The sequence below is a fragment of the Homalodisca vitripennis genome, chromosome 2 (genome assembly GCF_021130785.1).
Source record: "Homalodisca vitripennis isolate AUS2020 chromosome 2, UT_GWSS_2.1, whole genome shotgun sequence".
NCBI classification, from domain to species: domain Eukaryota; kingdom Metazoa; phylum Arthropoda; class Insecta; order Hemiptera; family Cicadellidae; genus Homalodisca; species Homalodisca vitripennis.
Window position 1 is genome coordinate 118,227,394 of NC_060208.1, and position 13,147 is coordinate 118,240,540.

A 13,147-nucleotide genomic window follows, 5' to 3' on the forward strand; every position below is an offset into this window, starting at 1 on the left:
TTTGAAGCATCAAAATCGTATGCTGTGACCAAAAAACTTTGGTGAGATAAACTTTACATTATAAAGTACCTTCGTCTTGGATTTCTCGACTATACCTTCAAGAAGGTTTGCTAAATTGTTAAATTTTTGATATTTTAATAATGAACATTAAAGTACTTTTTATTGAGTAATATTGAGTTTATATATACAGTATATTGTTTTCTTTTTGTTTACTTTTATCCATTACTGAAATTTCTACATATTTCATCTATATTTGTTCAATCAATTAACTATTATTATTTATGTTAAGAATAGTGCATTGCATCTATTAAATATGTTAGTATAATTAAGAAGTATTTAAACAAATGTTTATTGTTAACAGCTGCTGTTATTATTACTGGGTTTGTAAAACAGCTGTTATGTAACACATACCCTACAAGTGGTAAAGTGGCGACAGAGGAGTGGTTGGAAAGGAATGTGGAGGGGGAAGTGAGTCCGCACTTCTTCTCCCTCTCCACATCTCTCTCTCCTCTCTCTCACTCCCTCCCCACACTGTTCACCTTATAGGTTGCTTTTAAAGCGGCTCATCCATAGTAGGTGGGAGATTTAATCTTGTCAAGCCATAAGCATTTAACAATTTATTGAACAGTTGTGCTTCTGTGGAGTGAATAAGCTTGTTTGTGTATACTGACACCTCCAATTAAAATTATATGGTTTTTTTGTCAGTGGCAAGAGATCTAATAGTTCTCTTGAGATGTATAGACCTTGTTGTACATGTTCTATACATTTATCAGGGTGACAATAAACTCCCACTATATAGAATGACCATTTTCGTTAGCACAAAATTCACAGCAGTTATTTCACATACCATTGGAATACTAATACTAATACTTTCCACATTTAGACAAGTAATGTCATTATTAATTCTTAAGATGTTTAAATATTACAACTCTACCTGACCGAATGTTTTCCCTACTGAAATTAAATAATAACTAATTAGACGGGTATCCTTTATTTTGTCACTGTCTTGTCCATGTTCAGTAAGAATAAACGTATCAGGATCAATTGAGTCCAATAAATGATTTAATCTGTCAATTTTATTGCTAGGTCTGTTTGTATTTTGATGAAATATTGTCTAGGTTTAAAAATCTCTTTTGTGTTGTCTAAAAAAATGGAGCTGAGTAGATGGGCTTGCTGATGAGAACAGTTTTCTATTAAAGCTGGTTTGGCTGGTTCCGCCTATGTCCACCTTAGAATTCAGTTTTTTATATAAGGTGGTTTGGCTGGTTCCCACCTGTGTTATTAATTATCTTTTCAAGATAACTGGACAAGTGGTCATATAAAAGATTATGCTTATCAAATGAAGAGGAAAAGAGCTGTAGCTTGTAAACAACAACCAATATTATGTATTGATCATCATAACAAACATCAGCAGCTGCTATTTCACAATGACCCTCGAGGCAGAAATCAGCAAGGGGAACAACTGACTGCAGTACAGACTTGACAAAAATACATACTGCTTCCTTTTGCTTATTCTCACGACAATAAGAGATAAAATACATTGTATTTACAATGTATATCTTGTGCTATTTGATATTAATGTATATGTTTAGAGAGACAGTTTGGAATTCATAGTCCTTTAAGTGATGCTCAGATACACAGAAGACATCTGGCCTCTCAGATTGTAGAAACATTTTCAAAGTGCTAAGTTTACTAGCCAACCCCTGTATGTATTGGTGAACTATATACAATGACCTACAATACTACTAATAATTCCAAAGTTATTCAGACATTTCATTCTTGTGCCAATTTTTCCCCTGCACCTAAGTTTGAGTTTCTCGATTTCTGAGAATTTGTTTCATGTGGACTAATGTTGGAGAGACCATCATTGTTTCCACCACTGGATGTATCTTCATTAGTTATAATATCCCTATGCAACACTTCCAAGACTTCATTAATTAACTGCAAAAACAGCACTCCCAGCCGATAGATTGCCACTTCTTATAGACGTCTATCATCCCCAGCCAAGTGATGCTTCTTAACCCCGTAGATGGCCTAAACAAAAGCAACCCCAAAGTTTGCACAAATCGACTCGAGTTGTTCATTAAAGTGAAAAAGAACTTTTTATATGATGCCAGATCTGATTAAAATATTATTGAGAAAAATTACAGCATTAGGAAAATATGTATTTGCTGTGTACATCAGTCTGCCATTGCATGGAGAGCCTCTCGCTTCACATGCCTACCATTTCAACCTGCCCTACCCCAATATCCCACTTCAAGGTTATTTGTGGCTACATGAATGCTTTACTAGGAGCATGCTTTTTCTAACAACATTAGCTTTGTCGATGCTGCATTCTACAATGTATTCATTAACACTTTGATTTTCAGTAACAGACAAAATATCATACTTATTTCTACACAGTATACCAGGCTGTGGAATCATTTGGAATGACTTTGATTTTGACTTGTTGTTTTTTGCTTACTCTCAATAGCCATTTATCAGCAGTGGTCTGTGTTACATAGTTTGATAGATGTAACAGCCTTATGAGACAAATCCTCCACATTAGAAGGCAAGTGCTCTCTTCCTAAACATGGGACCAGGTTTATGTACCAGTTCCCAAAAGAAGTTTGAATACCGTTCATTCAGTAATACTGGTTTATGAACTTAGTATTTAGGATAATATTAAACCCAAAATCGAAAGTATTGTATTGCATCATATATTTTAGTATTTTTTTTGTATCTCTTTATTTAGCACCCCTTTCTAAATGGTGCCCTGTGCTCTCCAAACTTAATATTTGGTTTGTTCAGCACAATCAATGGCCTTGTGCATTGGTTTGCAGCACATTCAACAACATCAACTTTAGTTAGTCTTTGTATTTAGTCCAAACATTCCAGATTCTTAAAAATCTGGTAACATCAGTTTGCTGTTAAACAGAAGAGCTGATCGAGTCCTGCTAAGAATCGTTTGAGCATATACCTGATTCAAATTTCCTGGAAAGGACCAGCCCTTTTCGATAGGGGTAAAATATAGAAAACTTCATTCAGTGGACAAGAGTGTTCGAGCCTCTTGCCCAGTTAACTGCTTGGAGGACTTCTGCCTCACTACTACAAATTTGAAATTCTAAGATCTAAGATTAGAACTTTAGGTGAGACCACTTTCATGTCCCTACTGTCACACAATTGGCAGTCATATGCGAGCATGTCTTGGCGAGCATTAAAAATACTTTTTCTAATCTGATTATGCTATTCTTATACTTCTGTCCTGTACTTGTAGTGGTGTTTGTCCTTGGGGATGACCATAACATTTTTTTTGTGAAATATTTGCGTTTACCCAGAAAACCGCATTCTACTTAGGTCATTTTCATTTCCTTGTTCCTCTATTTGCCCTCGGAGCAGCCTGTTCTCAACCACTCATGAGAATTTGGGAATTCTTTTGCCTTGCTTACCTTTTTTGTTCTTTCCAGGCTTTTACAGATTTCCAGTTCCCATTGACAACAATTATGTAAATTCTTTATTGAAAATATTCTTAGAGAACAGTACAATTTAAAAATTCATTTATCGTGTAAAATGGATGGTCTTGAAGCCAGAGTTTTAGTTTGTGTCCAAACTGCAGCCGGTCTCTCCTCTTCAGTTCTAGTAGGAGAGGGCGTTCCACAGCTTCGCTCCGACATACGTTGGCTTCTTCTCCGTGGGCGCTAGGCGGTGAGCTGGAAGATGGTAGTTTGCAGCATGCCGAGTGTTGTAGTCATGTTGCTGTGCTCCAGTCATCACTTCATCGGGTGATTTCAGGTGTACGTAGGTCACAGCTTCTAGGATGTATAGGTTGACCACAGTGAGAATCTTCAGTTCTTGAAAGGCTTGCCTGCATGATTCTCTTGTGCGTAGGCTTGCAAGGATCCGAATTGCTCTCTTTTGGTGTATTAGGACCCGTTGCAGGTTGTCTAGTGTGGTACCTCCCCAGACTGCAATACCGTATCGAAGATGTGATTTGTAGAGAGCATAGTATGCAGTTTTAGCTGTTCTTAGGTCGCTGATATGTTTCATCCTGCGGATCACGTACAGTCCTGCGCTAAGCCTTTTACAGAGGTTGTCAATGTGGTGTGTCCACGTCAGAGAGTCATCTATTGTCACTCCAAGATACTTTGAAGTGCTGATTTCCTCCAGTTCAGGCAGTCCTCCTACAGTGTCTTTGTGTCTTCCAAAGAATAGCTGTTTTGTTTTTGTCTCGTTTACAACAAGGTCATTGCCATGGCAGTATTGCACTGCCATATTAACAGCCGTGTAAGCAGCTATCTCTAGCTCTTCTTGATTTGTTTTCCCCGAGCAGAAGCACAGTATCATCAGCATACATCAGTATACTGCTGAAATCCTCCATGTACTGAGGAAAATCGTTTGTGTAGAGGATAAAGAGGACTGGTCCAAGAACAGAGTCTTGCGGCACTCCTCGAGTGATGGCTTGTAGTCCTGAGCATATTTGGCGTGTAACTCCTTTGGCTGTGTATTTCACTTCTGTCATCTGGCTTCGTCCTGTGAGATAGCTTCGGAACCATTCCAGGGATTGTCCTTGTATTCCAAGCGTAGCTAGTTTTGATAGCAGGTGGTCGTGGCTAAGGCAGTCGAAGGCTTTGCTGTAGTCAAGGAATATGGCTGTGGAAGTGTTTCCATCTTCGAGTTGATCAGCTAAAAACTCTACAAGACTTATCAAAGCAGTTGTAGTTGATCTACCTGGTAAGAAACCGTGTTGATGTGGAGTCAAAAGTTGATTCATTGATAAATGTTCTAAAATCCTATTAAGAACAAGCTTTTCAATTACTTTAGAGAAGGTTGGTATCAATGATATAGGGCGGTAGTTTGAAGGTTGTGTGGTGGGTCCTTGTTTGTATTTGGGGTAGACTTTAGCTATTTTTAATGCAGATGGGAATATTCCTTGGCTAAATGAACTATTGATAATTTCTATTAAGGGATCGACAAGCTCCTCTTTGCAGATTTTCAGGAGTCTTGTAGAGACATTGTCGTAACCGGTAGAGGTTTTTACCTTCAATGATTGAATGAGTTTAGTCATTTCCTCTCTGTTTGTTGGTTGAAGTATCAAAGTTGGGACATTGAAATTTTCTGCTGGTGTTATTTTCTGTAAATTAGTGTGTCCATTCAGTTGAATGGTTTCGTGGGCTATATTGGTAAAGAACGTGTTAAGGTGATCGGCAATCAGTTTTGGTTCCTGTACATGTTTTCCGAGGATATCCAGTGCTAAAGGTAGGGACTTCTCATCTTTTGATTTCCTTTCAGAATTTATAATTTGCCAAAGAGTTTTTGATTTGTTATCTGACCTTGACACTGTTTCTGCATGTTAGTCAAACAATTTAGTCATCCTGGACCGGTTTACTAGATTAGGATTGAGTATCCAGGCTCATCAAATGCTATCTGTAGAATCTATGTTCAGCCTATGACCCATGGGATTGAGTTTGGATAACCTCTTCAAGCACCCCTTTTAATCCAGTGCTTAAGGTTTTCTCACTTGAGAGTGCACAGTTATGTAACCAATCCTTTGATTTATGCTAAATGTGCTATAGCCAATGTGTTGGAATGTTCCTCCGCTGACTTGAACCAAGTGAAATGTCCTTAAGATACCAGAAAATCTCAATCTGTAGCTCTTCTTCCCAATTTGCACCATGAAAAAGGTTTGACAGGCTTCTAAAGCAGGGATTGTCTCCACTTTGGTAGAAGCTTCCTAATCCTTGCTCGGGTAATCCCCTCCGATTATTGAGCGACAAACATATGGTACATAACAACAAGGAAATAACCAGGACACTGACAATGACATTTTTGGTTACAGGAAATGAAATTATACCATGCAACAACAAGGATAGCGCCAAGACTCCAATGATGAAACTTAAGCTCACCTTGCTATGTGGCTACGACAAGTACCTGCGTCCTGTCTTACATGACTCCAACAAGACCGAAGTTGGGTTCATGTTAGCTCCAAGAATCATTGAGTTTGTAAGTATTCTTTGAACATTAAACACAATTTCAACATTTCCGTAAAAGTTTCAGTGGTTATTCGATTTGTAGTTTTTAATTTGCTACTGGTTGTTTGTAAGTGTCTGTAATATTCCTGTCACTAATAGCCATGTGTTTATTGCTGTTAAAAACAAAATGTTATTTCAATTTTAATCTTGTGTTTTCTTTACTAATTTAACACTCATTTATAGCATGCATAAATAATTTAAATTTAAATCATCTCTACATCCATGCATTGATTTTCTTAAATTTTCTATTGACTCCAGCAGTGTAAAGCAGTCAACCTAATGGTTTACTGAGTAAAGACCTCAGATACTAACAGATCTCTGCATTGAGTCTTAAATTGCTGTGAATGGTTTATTATTTGTACTGTGAGCATCACAGCATGACTCTCTAGTTGGTAAATTTGTCATAGCTTTCTTTTGTAGTATGAAATGTCTTTCGTATTTGACCCTGGCACATCCATTCTGAAAGTGTATTTCAGAGGTCAGGTCATATACATAATGTGTCAATAAAGTATGGCAAACATAACAGATCCCAATAGTGATTTATTACTACCTGTTAATGTTTAGTACGTGTCCATAAAATAAAAGTTACTTTTACTCGTAGTTTAGCCAGTTTGGGGTTTTGGTGGTGATGTTGGATCCACCATCTTGTATTTAAGTTTAAAATTTAAAATTTGAATAGATTTGTTCAATATCTCAGTCTGTTAAAAGCTATTAAGACAAATGCAACTTTCAGATCTGTAATTTTTATATCCTGAGTTGAGTTAAAAACAAAGTTTGTTTCCACATAGCTCATGGACCTTACTTGATCAAGTTTTAAATTTTACACCTTTAAGTTACTTCAGAGGGAACTATGAAAGTGTAAAGATTTTTCTTTTTTTTTAATTAATGAGTGTTTTAACTTTGTTCAATTAATTTTTGTAACAACAATAACAGTTTTCCATTTTTATTTAGGTATATAATAATAAAAAATTTGTTTGAATGTTATTTTTGACGATGAAAGGATTGTGAAGGAAACAGGATTTTTTCGGACATTTGCCATCATTCAGTGAAACAAGAAATCAGTAACACTACATTTCGAGATCTGCAATCTGATCTCTTCTTCAGGTAATAACTAACCTAATACATAATTACAAACTAGGTTAAAATAAACAAATCATAACAAAGCGTTGTGGCATGCCTAAGTCAGGAATCACAAACACCATGTTGTTTGTCAACTTCACTAACTCTAAAACCATGCACTTAATAAAAAACTATACACAACACTAATCATTAAAACTGAACTACAGAATACAGGTCACAATACGTCTGCATTAACTCAATTCTTAATACAAAAACTATTCCAGATTCAAAAGTTGCATTTTCTTAATACCTTTTTAACGGGTTCATATATATTGAAAGGGTGTTCACCATTGAACTCAGAATATAAATTCAATTAAAAATCATATTTAACATGACCCCATTAGTATTTGAAATATTAAAATGAAATCCAAGGTGGTGACCAATACTGGCTACAAGAAAAGCAACCTTTATTTTATTGACACATACTAAAACTTTATGGATAGTTCTTAGTTACTATTGACATTTTTCATGCATCCTATGAACATTCTGTAAAATCCCAAAAAGGGCTATTTATTACTTATGTAAAAAATGAAACTTTGCGTTCCTTAAGGTATAAATACTTGTGGTAATCTTGTGTAATATTGTTAATGTTTGTACTGTTTTGTGGGCTCAACATGATCAATTCAAGTTTGATCCCTATTAAGGTAGGCAGTCCCTCCATACGAACCGGATACATTCCACTTCTTCTAAGAGCGTCTTCTTTTGATGACAAATGAAACTTTATCTTGTTATCAATGATGAAAAAGATATTTAACTAGCTTGTTCTATGTTTATTTTGTTTTAAAAATTGTCCAAAAAAAAAAACATTGAATACAAGCTGTTTCCTCTTGACTTCACAGGTAATTTTCAAAATCGAAGTCCTTAGTTTATGTTTCATTTAACTATTAAAAGCAATTATGATGGAATCCTGTCATTTTTCAAACAGAAGAAGGGATACGTTAGGTGCTCTAATGTTCATAATTTGGAGAATGAGGCATTAGGGGATACTGTAACTGACTCATATATCTAGGATTTGCACTTCTAAGAGAATTTCTAGTTCGAATAATTTACATTTCCAATGCCAAAGCTGAGTGTTCCTTGTTGTCTCGATCAAGAAAATGTACATCTAGGACTCAGAAACCTACTATGGTTTAAAATAAAATATTATACTTCTAGCGCTTCTAATCTACTTCGGGTCTAAAGTTGTTTCACTGTCATAGTTTAATTTGTCTTATTGTCCTGATGAAGAAAATAAGTATATCTATCGGACTGAGATGCCTGTTTTGGCTAAAAAGCATCAACTTCCGACCGTTTAAATTTATTTTCGGTCTAATGTATTTACGGTATGACATTTTAGTTTACCTTATTGCCCCGATTAAGAATATCTATAGATACCTATAAAATCCAAATACCACTGACTGATCCACTCACTCACTCATTCACTCACTCACTCATCGCTCTATATCAACAACGACAAAACCCAGAATCCTAAAATTTGGCATGGTGGTCGTACTTATGATGTAGATGTGCAATAAGGCTGGGTTTTCAAAAATTCGTCTTTTAAGTGGTTTAAACGTGGATACTTTGCAAACGAATTTTTGGACTCAATTTAGCCACTTTGAGCACTCCCAAAGTACTTTTATAGTTATTTCTCGAGTTTGGAACTGTAAAACCTACTGAAATAAACAGTATACTACAGTAAAAGTTAAAGAAATACTTAGGAAAGGCAATATTAGTATTGTAAAACATCGCTAAAAGTAGCCAAATAAACGTTAGTTGGATAATATTGGTGTGGCTATTTTTTACCATGCAACTTTAAAATCTACTAGAATAAATATGAATCCATGGGAAATTTTAGAAAATATGTTAATAAGAATGCTATTTATGTTGACGTAGATCACTGAATGCTGCCAAATAAAACGTTAGTTGAATACGCTCTATTTGAATGTTGTACTTTTTGCCCTCTGAAAGTAAGCTCATCAGGGTTCTTGGATTTTAATTATGTTGTAAAATATCGATAAGTGTGGCAAAATAAACATGTTCGCCCGATACGCTCTGTTAAAATACGCTACTTTATACCCTCTGAAAATAAATTTGTCTGGGCTCATTGCATTATGAAATTGACATCTCTATTGGAATAAATTAGATTCATTCGATAATATATAAAGTACTAAGAAATAAGTCATAGTTATGACTATTTGCTTTAAAAACCGTCCAATAACAATGCTCTCATTTACGACCTTTACACAGTTTACTATTGAAATTTACCTTTCTATAATCTATAAATGCTTAATAAACCTGGTTTTCATAAAGGTACCAAATTAAATGGCAAGGAAGTCTCATTTTAACAGAGCGGACCAAATCAAAGGTGACTTTTGAACACAACCAGTGGTCTGACAGGGGGGGGGGGGTGGGGGTGGAGGTACGACAGAATGGCTCAGTTGACAAATCATTCATGGAAGAGCCTCTCCGTGCTGCTCGACTCTGTTATCTAGCGATAACGTCGGTACTGTACCCCCGCCCACCACGCCGCGGCCGCCACGCCACACCCGTCAGGCTACTTGCAGTAACTACTGATAACAGCTCGACAGTGTGCTGCAGTCCTGGGTCCGTGGTCAGTCGAGTCCAGTCTCGTGGTTCAGTCCTGTCGCTGCTCTACAGTTCTATACTCTCTGCTGACTATTATTTCTCTGGTTCAGTTTGGAAAAAATTTTTTTCTTCGCATATCATTTCAGGTTGTTGGTTTTATTTCATTATTTCATCATCCGTTGATTAGAGTTTTCCTAACACAGTCGTGTTTTAATTTGTTTTAAGAATATCATTTGGTTTCGTTATAGATAATTTTGTTGTTTGTCTTCCTACCTATTTTTATACTATCCCTACTTTTGAGTTTCTTTCCTATTTTTTTGTTAGGCTTTTCTTATTTTTTTTACTTCAGGTTTTCCTTCCTTTAAGTTTCCCCTTCTCTGTAATTTTTTCATTTTTTCAAAGAGAACTATATTGTTTTTCATTTCGCATTTAATCTATTTTCCACGCTTTCTACTTTTTAACTGTCGAATCGGACTTTTATGTTGGAACACATTGAAGTAGATGGGGTGATGGTACCTCATCGTATTGTGCCTGTGGGTACTGATGGGGCTTGCTTCTTTTATTCCCTGTCATACCACATGTACGGCAACGTCTCCCATGCGCCTCAAATACGAGCAAGCGTTGTAGAATACGTTTGTAACAACTGGCAAAGGTTTGAAAATCTCACATTGATGCGGTGTGGCAACATTTAAAGAAGTGTTGCTGAACACCGAGCTGACATGTCTCTCCATCACACATTTGCCCATTGTGAGGTCCAAGCCGCTGCCGAAATATACCCGTACCATCTGATCGTATATTATAATGGCGAGATAATTATTCAGCCTGATGAGTATGAGCAGGGAAAGCCCATACTTCGATTTAAATGTTCTGGTAAAATCAGTACAAGAAAATTTAAAAAGGAGGAGTTGAAAACATTGAAGCAAAAGTAATGAGAAAAACGGCGAGTTAATTTAGAACGGTGTTTGATATTTATTGAGGAGAGAATGTTTACTAAACAAGGATATTGTGCCTTGCTCTCCACCTCCCTAGGTAACTGTAATCTGTTACCTTGTGTAGCAGAGTTGCTGGAATCTGCAACTCCTCAGCTACTTATCAGAAAATCAAGTTTAAATTTATATACATTTTACAGTTACCTAGGGAGGTGGAGGGCGAGTTAATAATATGAAAACTCATTTAATTAATTTGCATTTATAGAACTCCTGAAATCCTGCAGTAAGATTCATCAATAATTTTCCCGTAGCGAAGCACGGATATTCTGCTAGTATATACATATACAGGACTTGTAGTCTACTTGGTCAAGAAGTATGTACTTCCGGCTCTTGTAATCTGCATTTGGTCTAAGATATTTCCTATGCCATAGTTGAGTTTGTCTTTTTTCAATGTCTTCTTTCTTGTGTATTTATTTATACTATAAACGTAGGACTGGTAAAAAAAGTGTATTCTTCTGGTATATGTGGAAATCCGTACTATGTTCATACGACATAAAAAATAATTGTTTATTGTATATAATGTTTTGCATTGTAGAAGTCTTGTTGTTTTTCATAGTGTAGTCTGGGAAGGAATGACTTGTTGAGGCACGTTATTATTCATGCCTCTGTATCCCTTAAGCTACTGTGGAAATGACATATCACAATGTCAAGAAAACCAACCATTCACAGCTTCATTGCAAGAAACAATGTAAACATTTAATACCACCAGTGAATTAAAATATATTTTCCAATATTAATTTAATTTTGCAAACATTGCAAAGCATGCGTTGCATAATTATTTTATATTCGTTAAAAATAATACAATTACATTTGTATCTTAATGCTTATGTTTTAATTTTTTTAATATTGTTGTTTGTTAACAATAAAAATGTAATTAGACATTAAATCAACATGTAATGAAGAATACATTTGAATGTCAGCGCCCCTGAACTATCGTACAAACTAATTGATGTTAGTGAGATGGTTAATGAATTCAAAAGCTGTATAAAATGAATGAGATAGTGTCTAATATATTTTTAAACCAATTTACATCAGTTTGTGATATACACTGTTTCTTATAACAGTGTTTTAAATAGTATTTCCAATTAATTATGTTTTAATTTGTCACTGGTGCAATCTGGAGTAAAAGTTCTTCATTACACTACTGATCAAGCACTGTAGACTTAAAATTTTCTCAAGGTTCAATGTTATCAAATGTTTTAGCTTCTTCTATGAATTTCGGCTGAAAGTGTCAATAACGGTTTAGTTTCAGTTAAATTTGTATTGTGAAGTGTAAATGTTATTTTTTTCCAAATTCTAAAGTATTGTGGAAAACTTTTCTGATCTTTTTCTTAATTTAAACATTGTGTGAACTTATTAAAATAAGAATTAGCCAAATCGGTCCAGTCATTCTCAAGATTGATGCTTAACAACACATTTAGCGATTCATTTTTATTTATAAGATTAGAATTCAATGTTCAATTCAATACATAAGATTTCCATTACTACAACAGTCTTTTACTTTGCTTTAATGTAATTATAATTATGTAATTATTTGTATTATTTCTTTTAACATTTGGTAGTGGAACATGTTCCGCTTCAGAGAGCTGGAATATCCGGATCATCTTGGCACATTTAGTAAATCGTTCTGACGGAACATGGAGTTTCAGAGACGTTAACTGTTCCAGTCTTGCCAGCTGTGCCTTGCAGATCCCTAAAACATTGCACTGTGATTTAGTAGAATGCCCCTATCCCCTATCATGCCTATAGTGTAGTAACATTGTGTGATTCATGCTACAAAAACTTAAAATGATTGTTTTTCATTGTTCCTCAGGATGACATGCATAACACTATGTACCTGAAGGCTTGGCTAAGCATGGTAAGTGCCTTTGTAGTTATTTATAACCTAGTTTCTAAACTTACCAAATCATTTGATGTACATTAAATTTTTGGAAATGCATTTTAATTTAAATCTAGTTACAGAGTAATTGCTCAAATTAATAAAAAAAAAAAATAGTAAACTACTAAACATGCAAAATATAGCCCATATGAAAAGTGTGTCCTAAAATGTTAAGTTTGCAGCTTGTCTGTCTAGATTTTAGTTTACTAAATATTTTTAATGTAAGGAACCAACTAGGTTAAGAACTTTACATTTGAGATGATTACTGATGTTTAAATATAAATGACAAATAAATGTAATACACTAAATTATAATTATCAAAATGTTGGTTGTTTATATTTTTTTACTATGAAATTAGAAATCTTAAAGTAATAGGTAAAAGAAAAAAAACTTAATTTTCTAACATAATTCAATAATATACCATTCATTAAAATTAAACCATTAATGTGGAAAATGTAATTTTTACATTTTAGTTGTGAACGATTTAATAGTTCTTTTCTCATGAGAGTTTACTATATTGCACTTTACTCTGGTTGTTTGCTATACTGATCTAAAATATCTATTTAAAAAATGTAATTCTTCAA

At 34.9% G+C, this 13,147-nt stretch overlaps 1 protein-coding gene across 1 annotated transcript in view; it reads left to right on the forward strand.

The window, feature by feature from the left end:
* The window catches only part of LOC124354643 (neuronal acetylcholine receptor subunit alpha-7-like), a 33,357-nt gene that overhangs the window by 564 nt on the left and 19,646 nt on the right, over positions 1 to 13,147 (forward strand). Inside the window, exons 2-3 of the mRNA XM_046805261.1 lie at positions 5,816 to 5,979; positions 12,498 to 12,542. Of these exons, the coding sequence (XP_046661217.1) occupies positions 5,816 to 5,979; positions 12,498 to 12,542 (209 nt within the window). The remainder of the gene's footprint in view (positions 1 to 5,815; positions 5,980 to 12,497; positions 12,543 to 13,147) is intronic.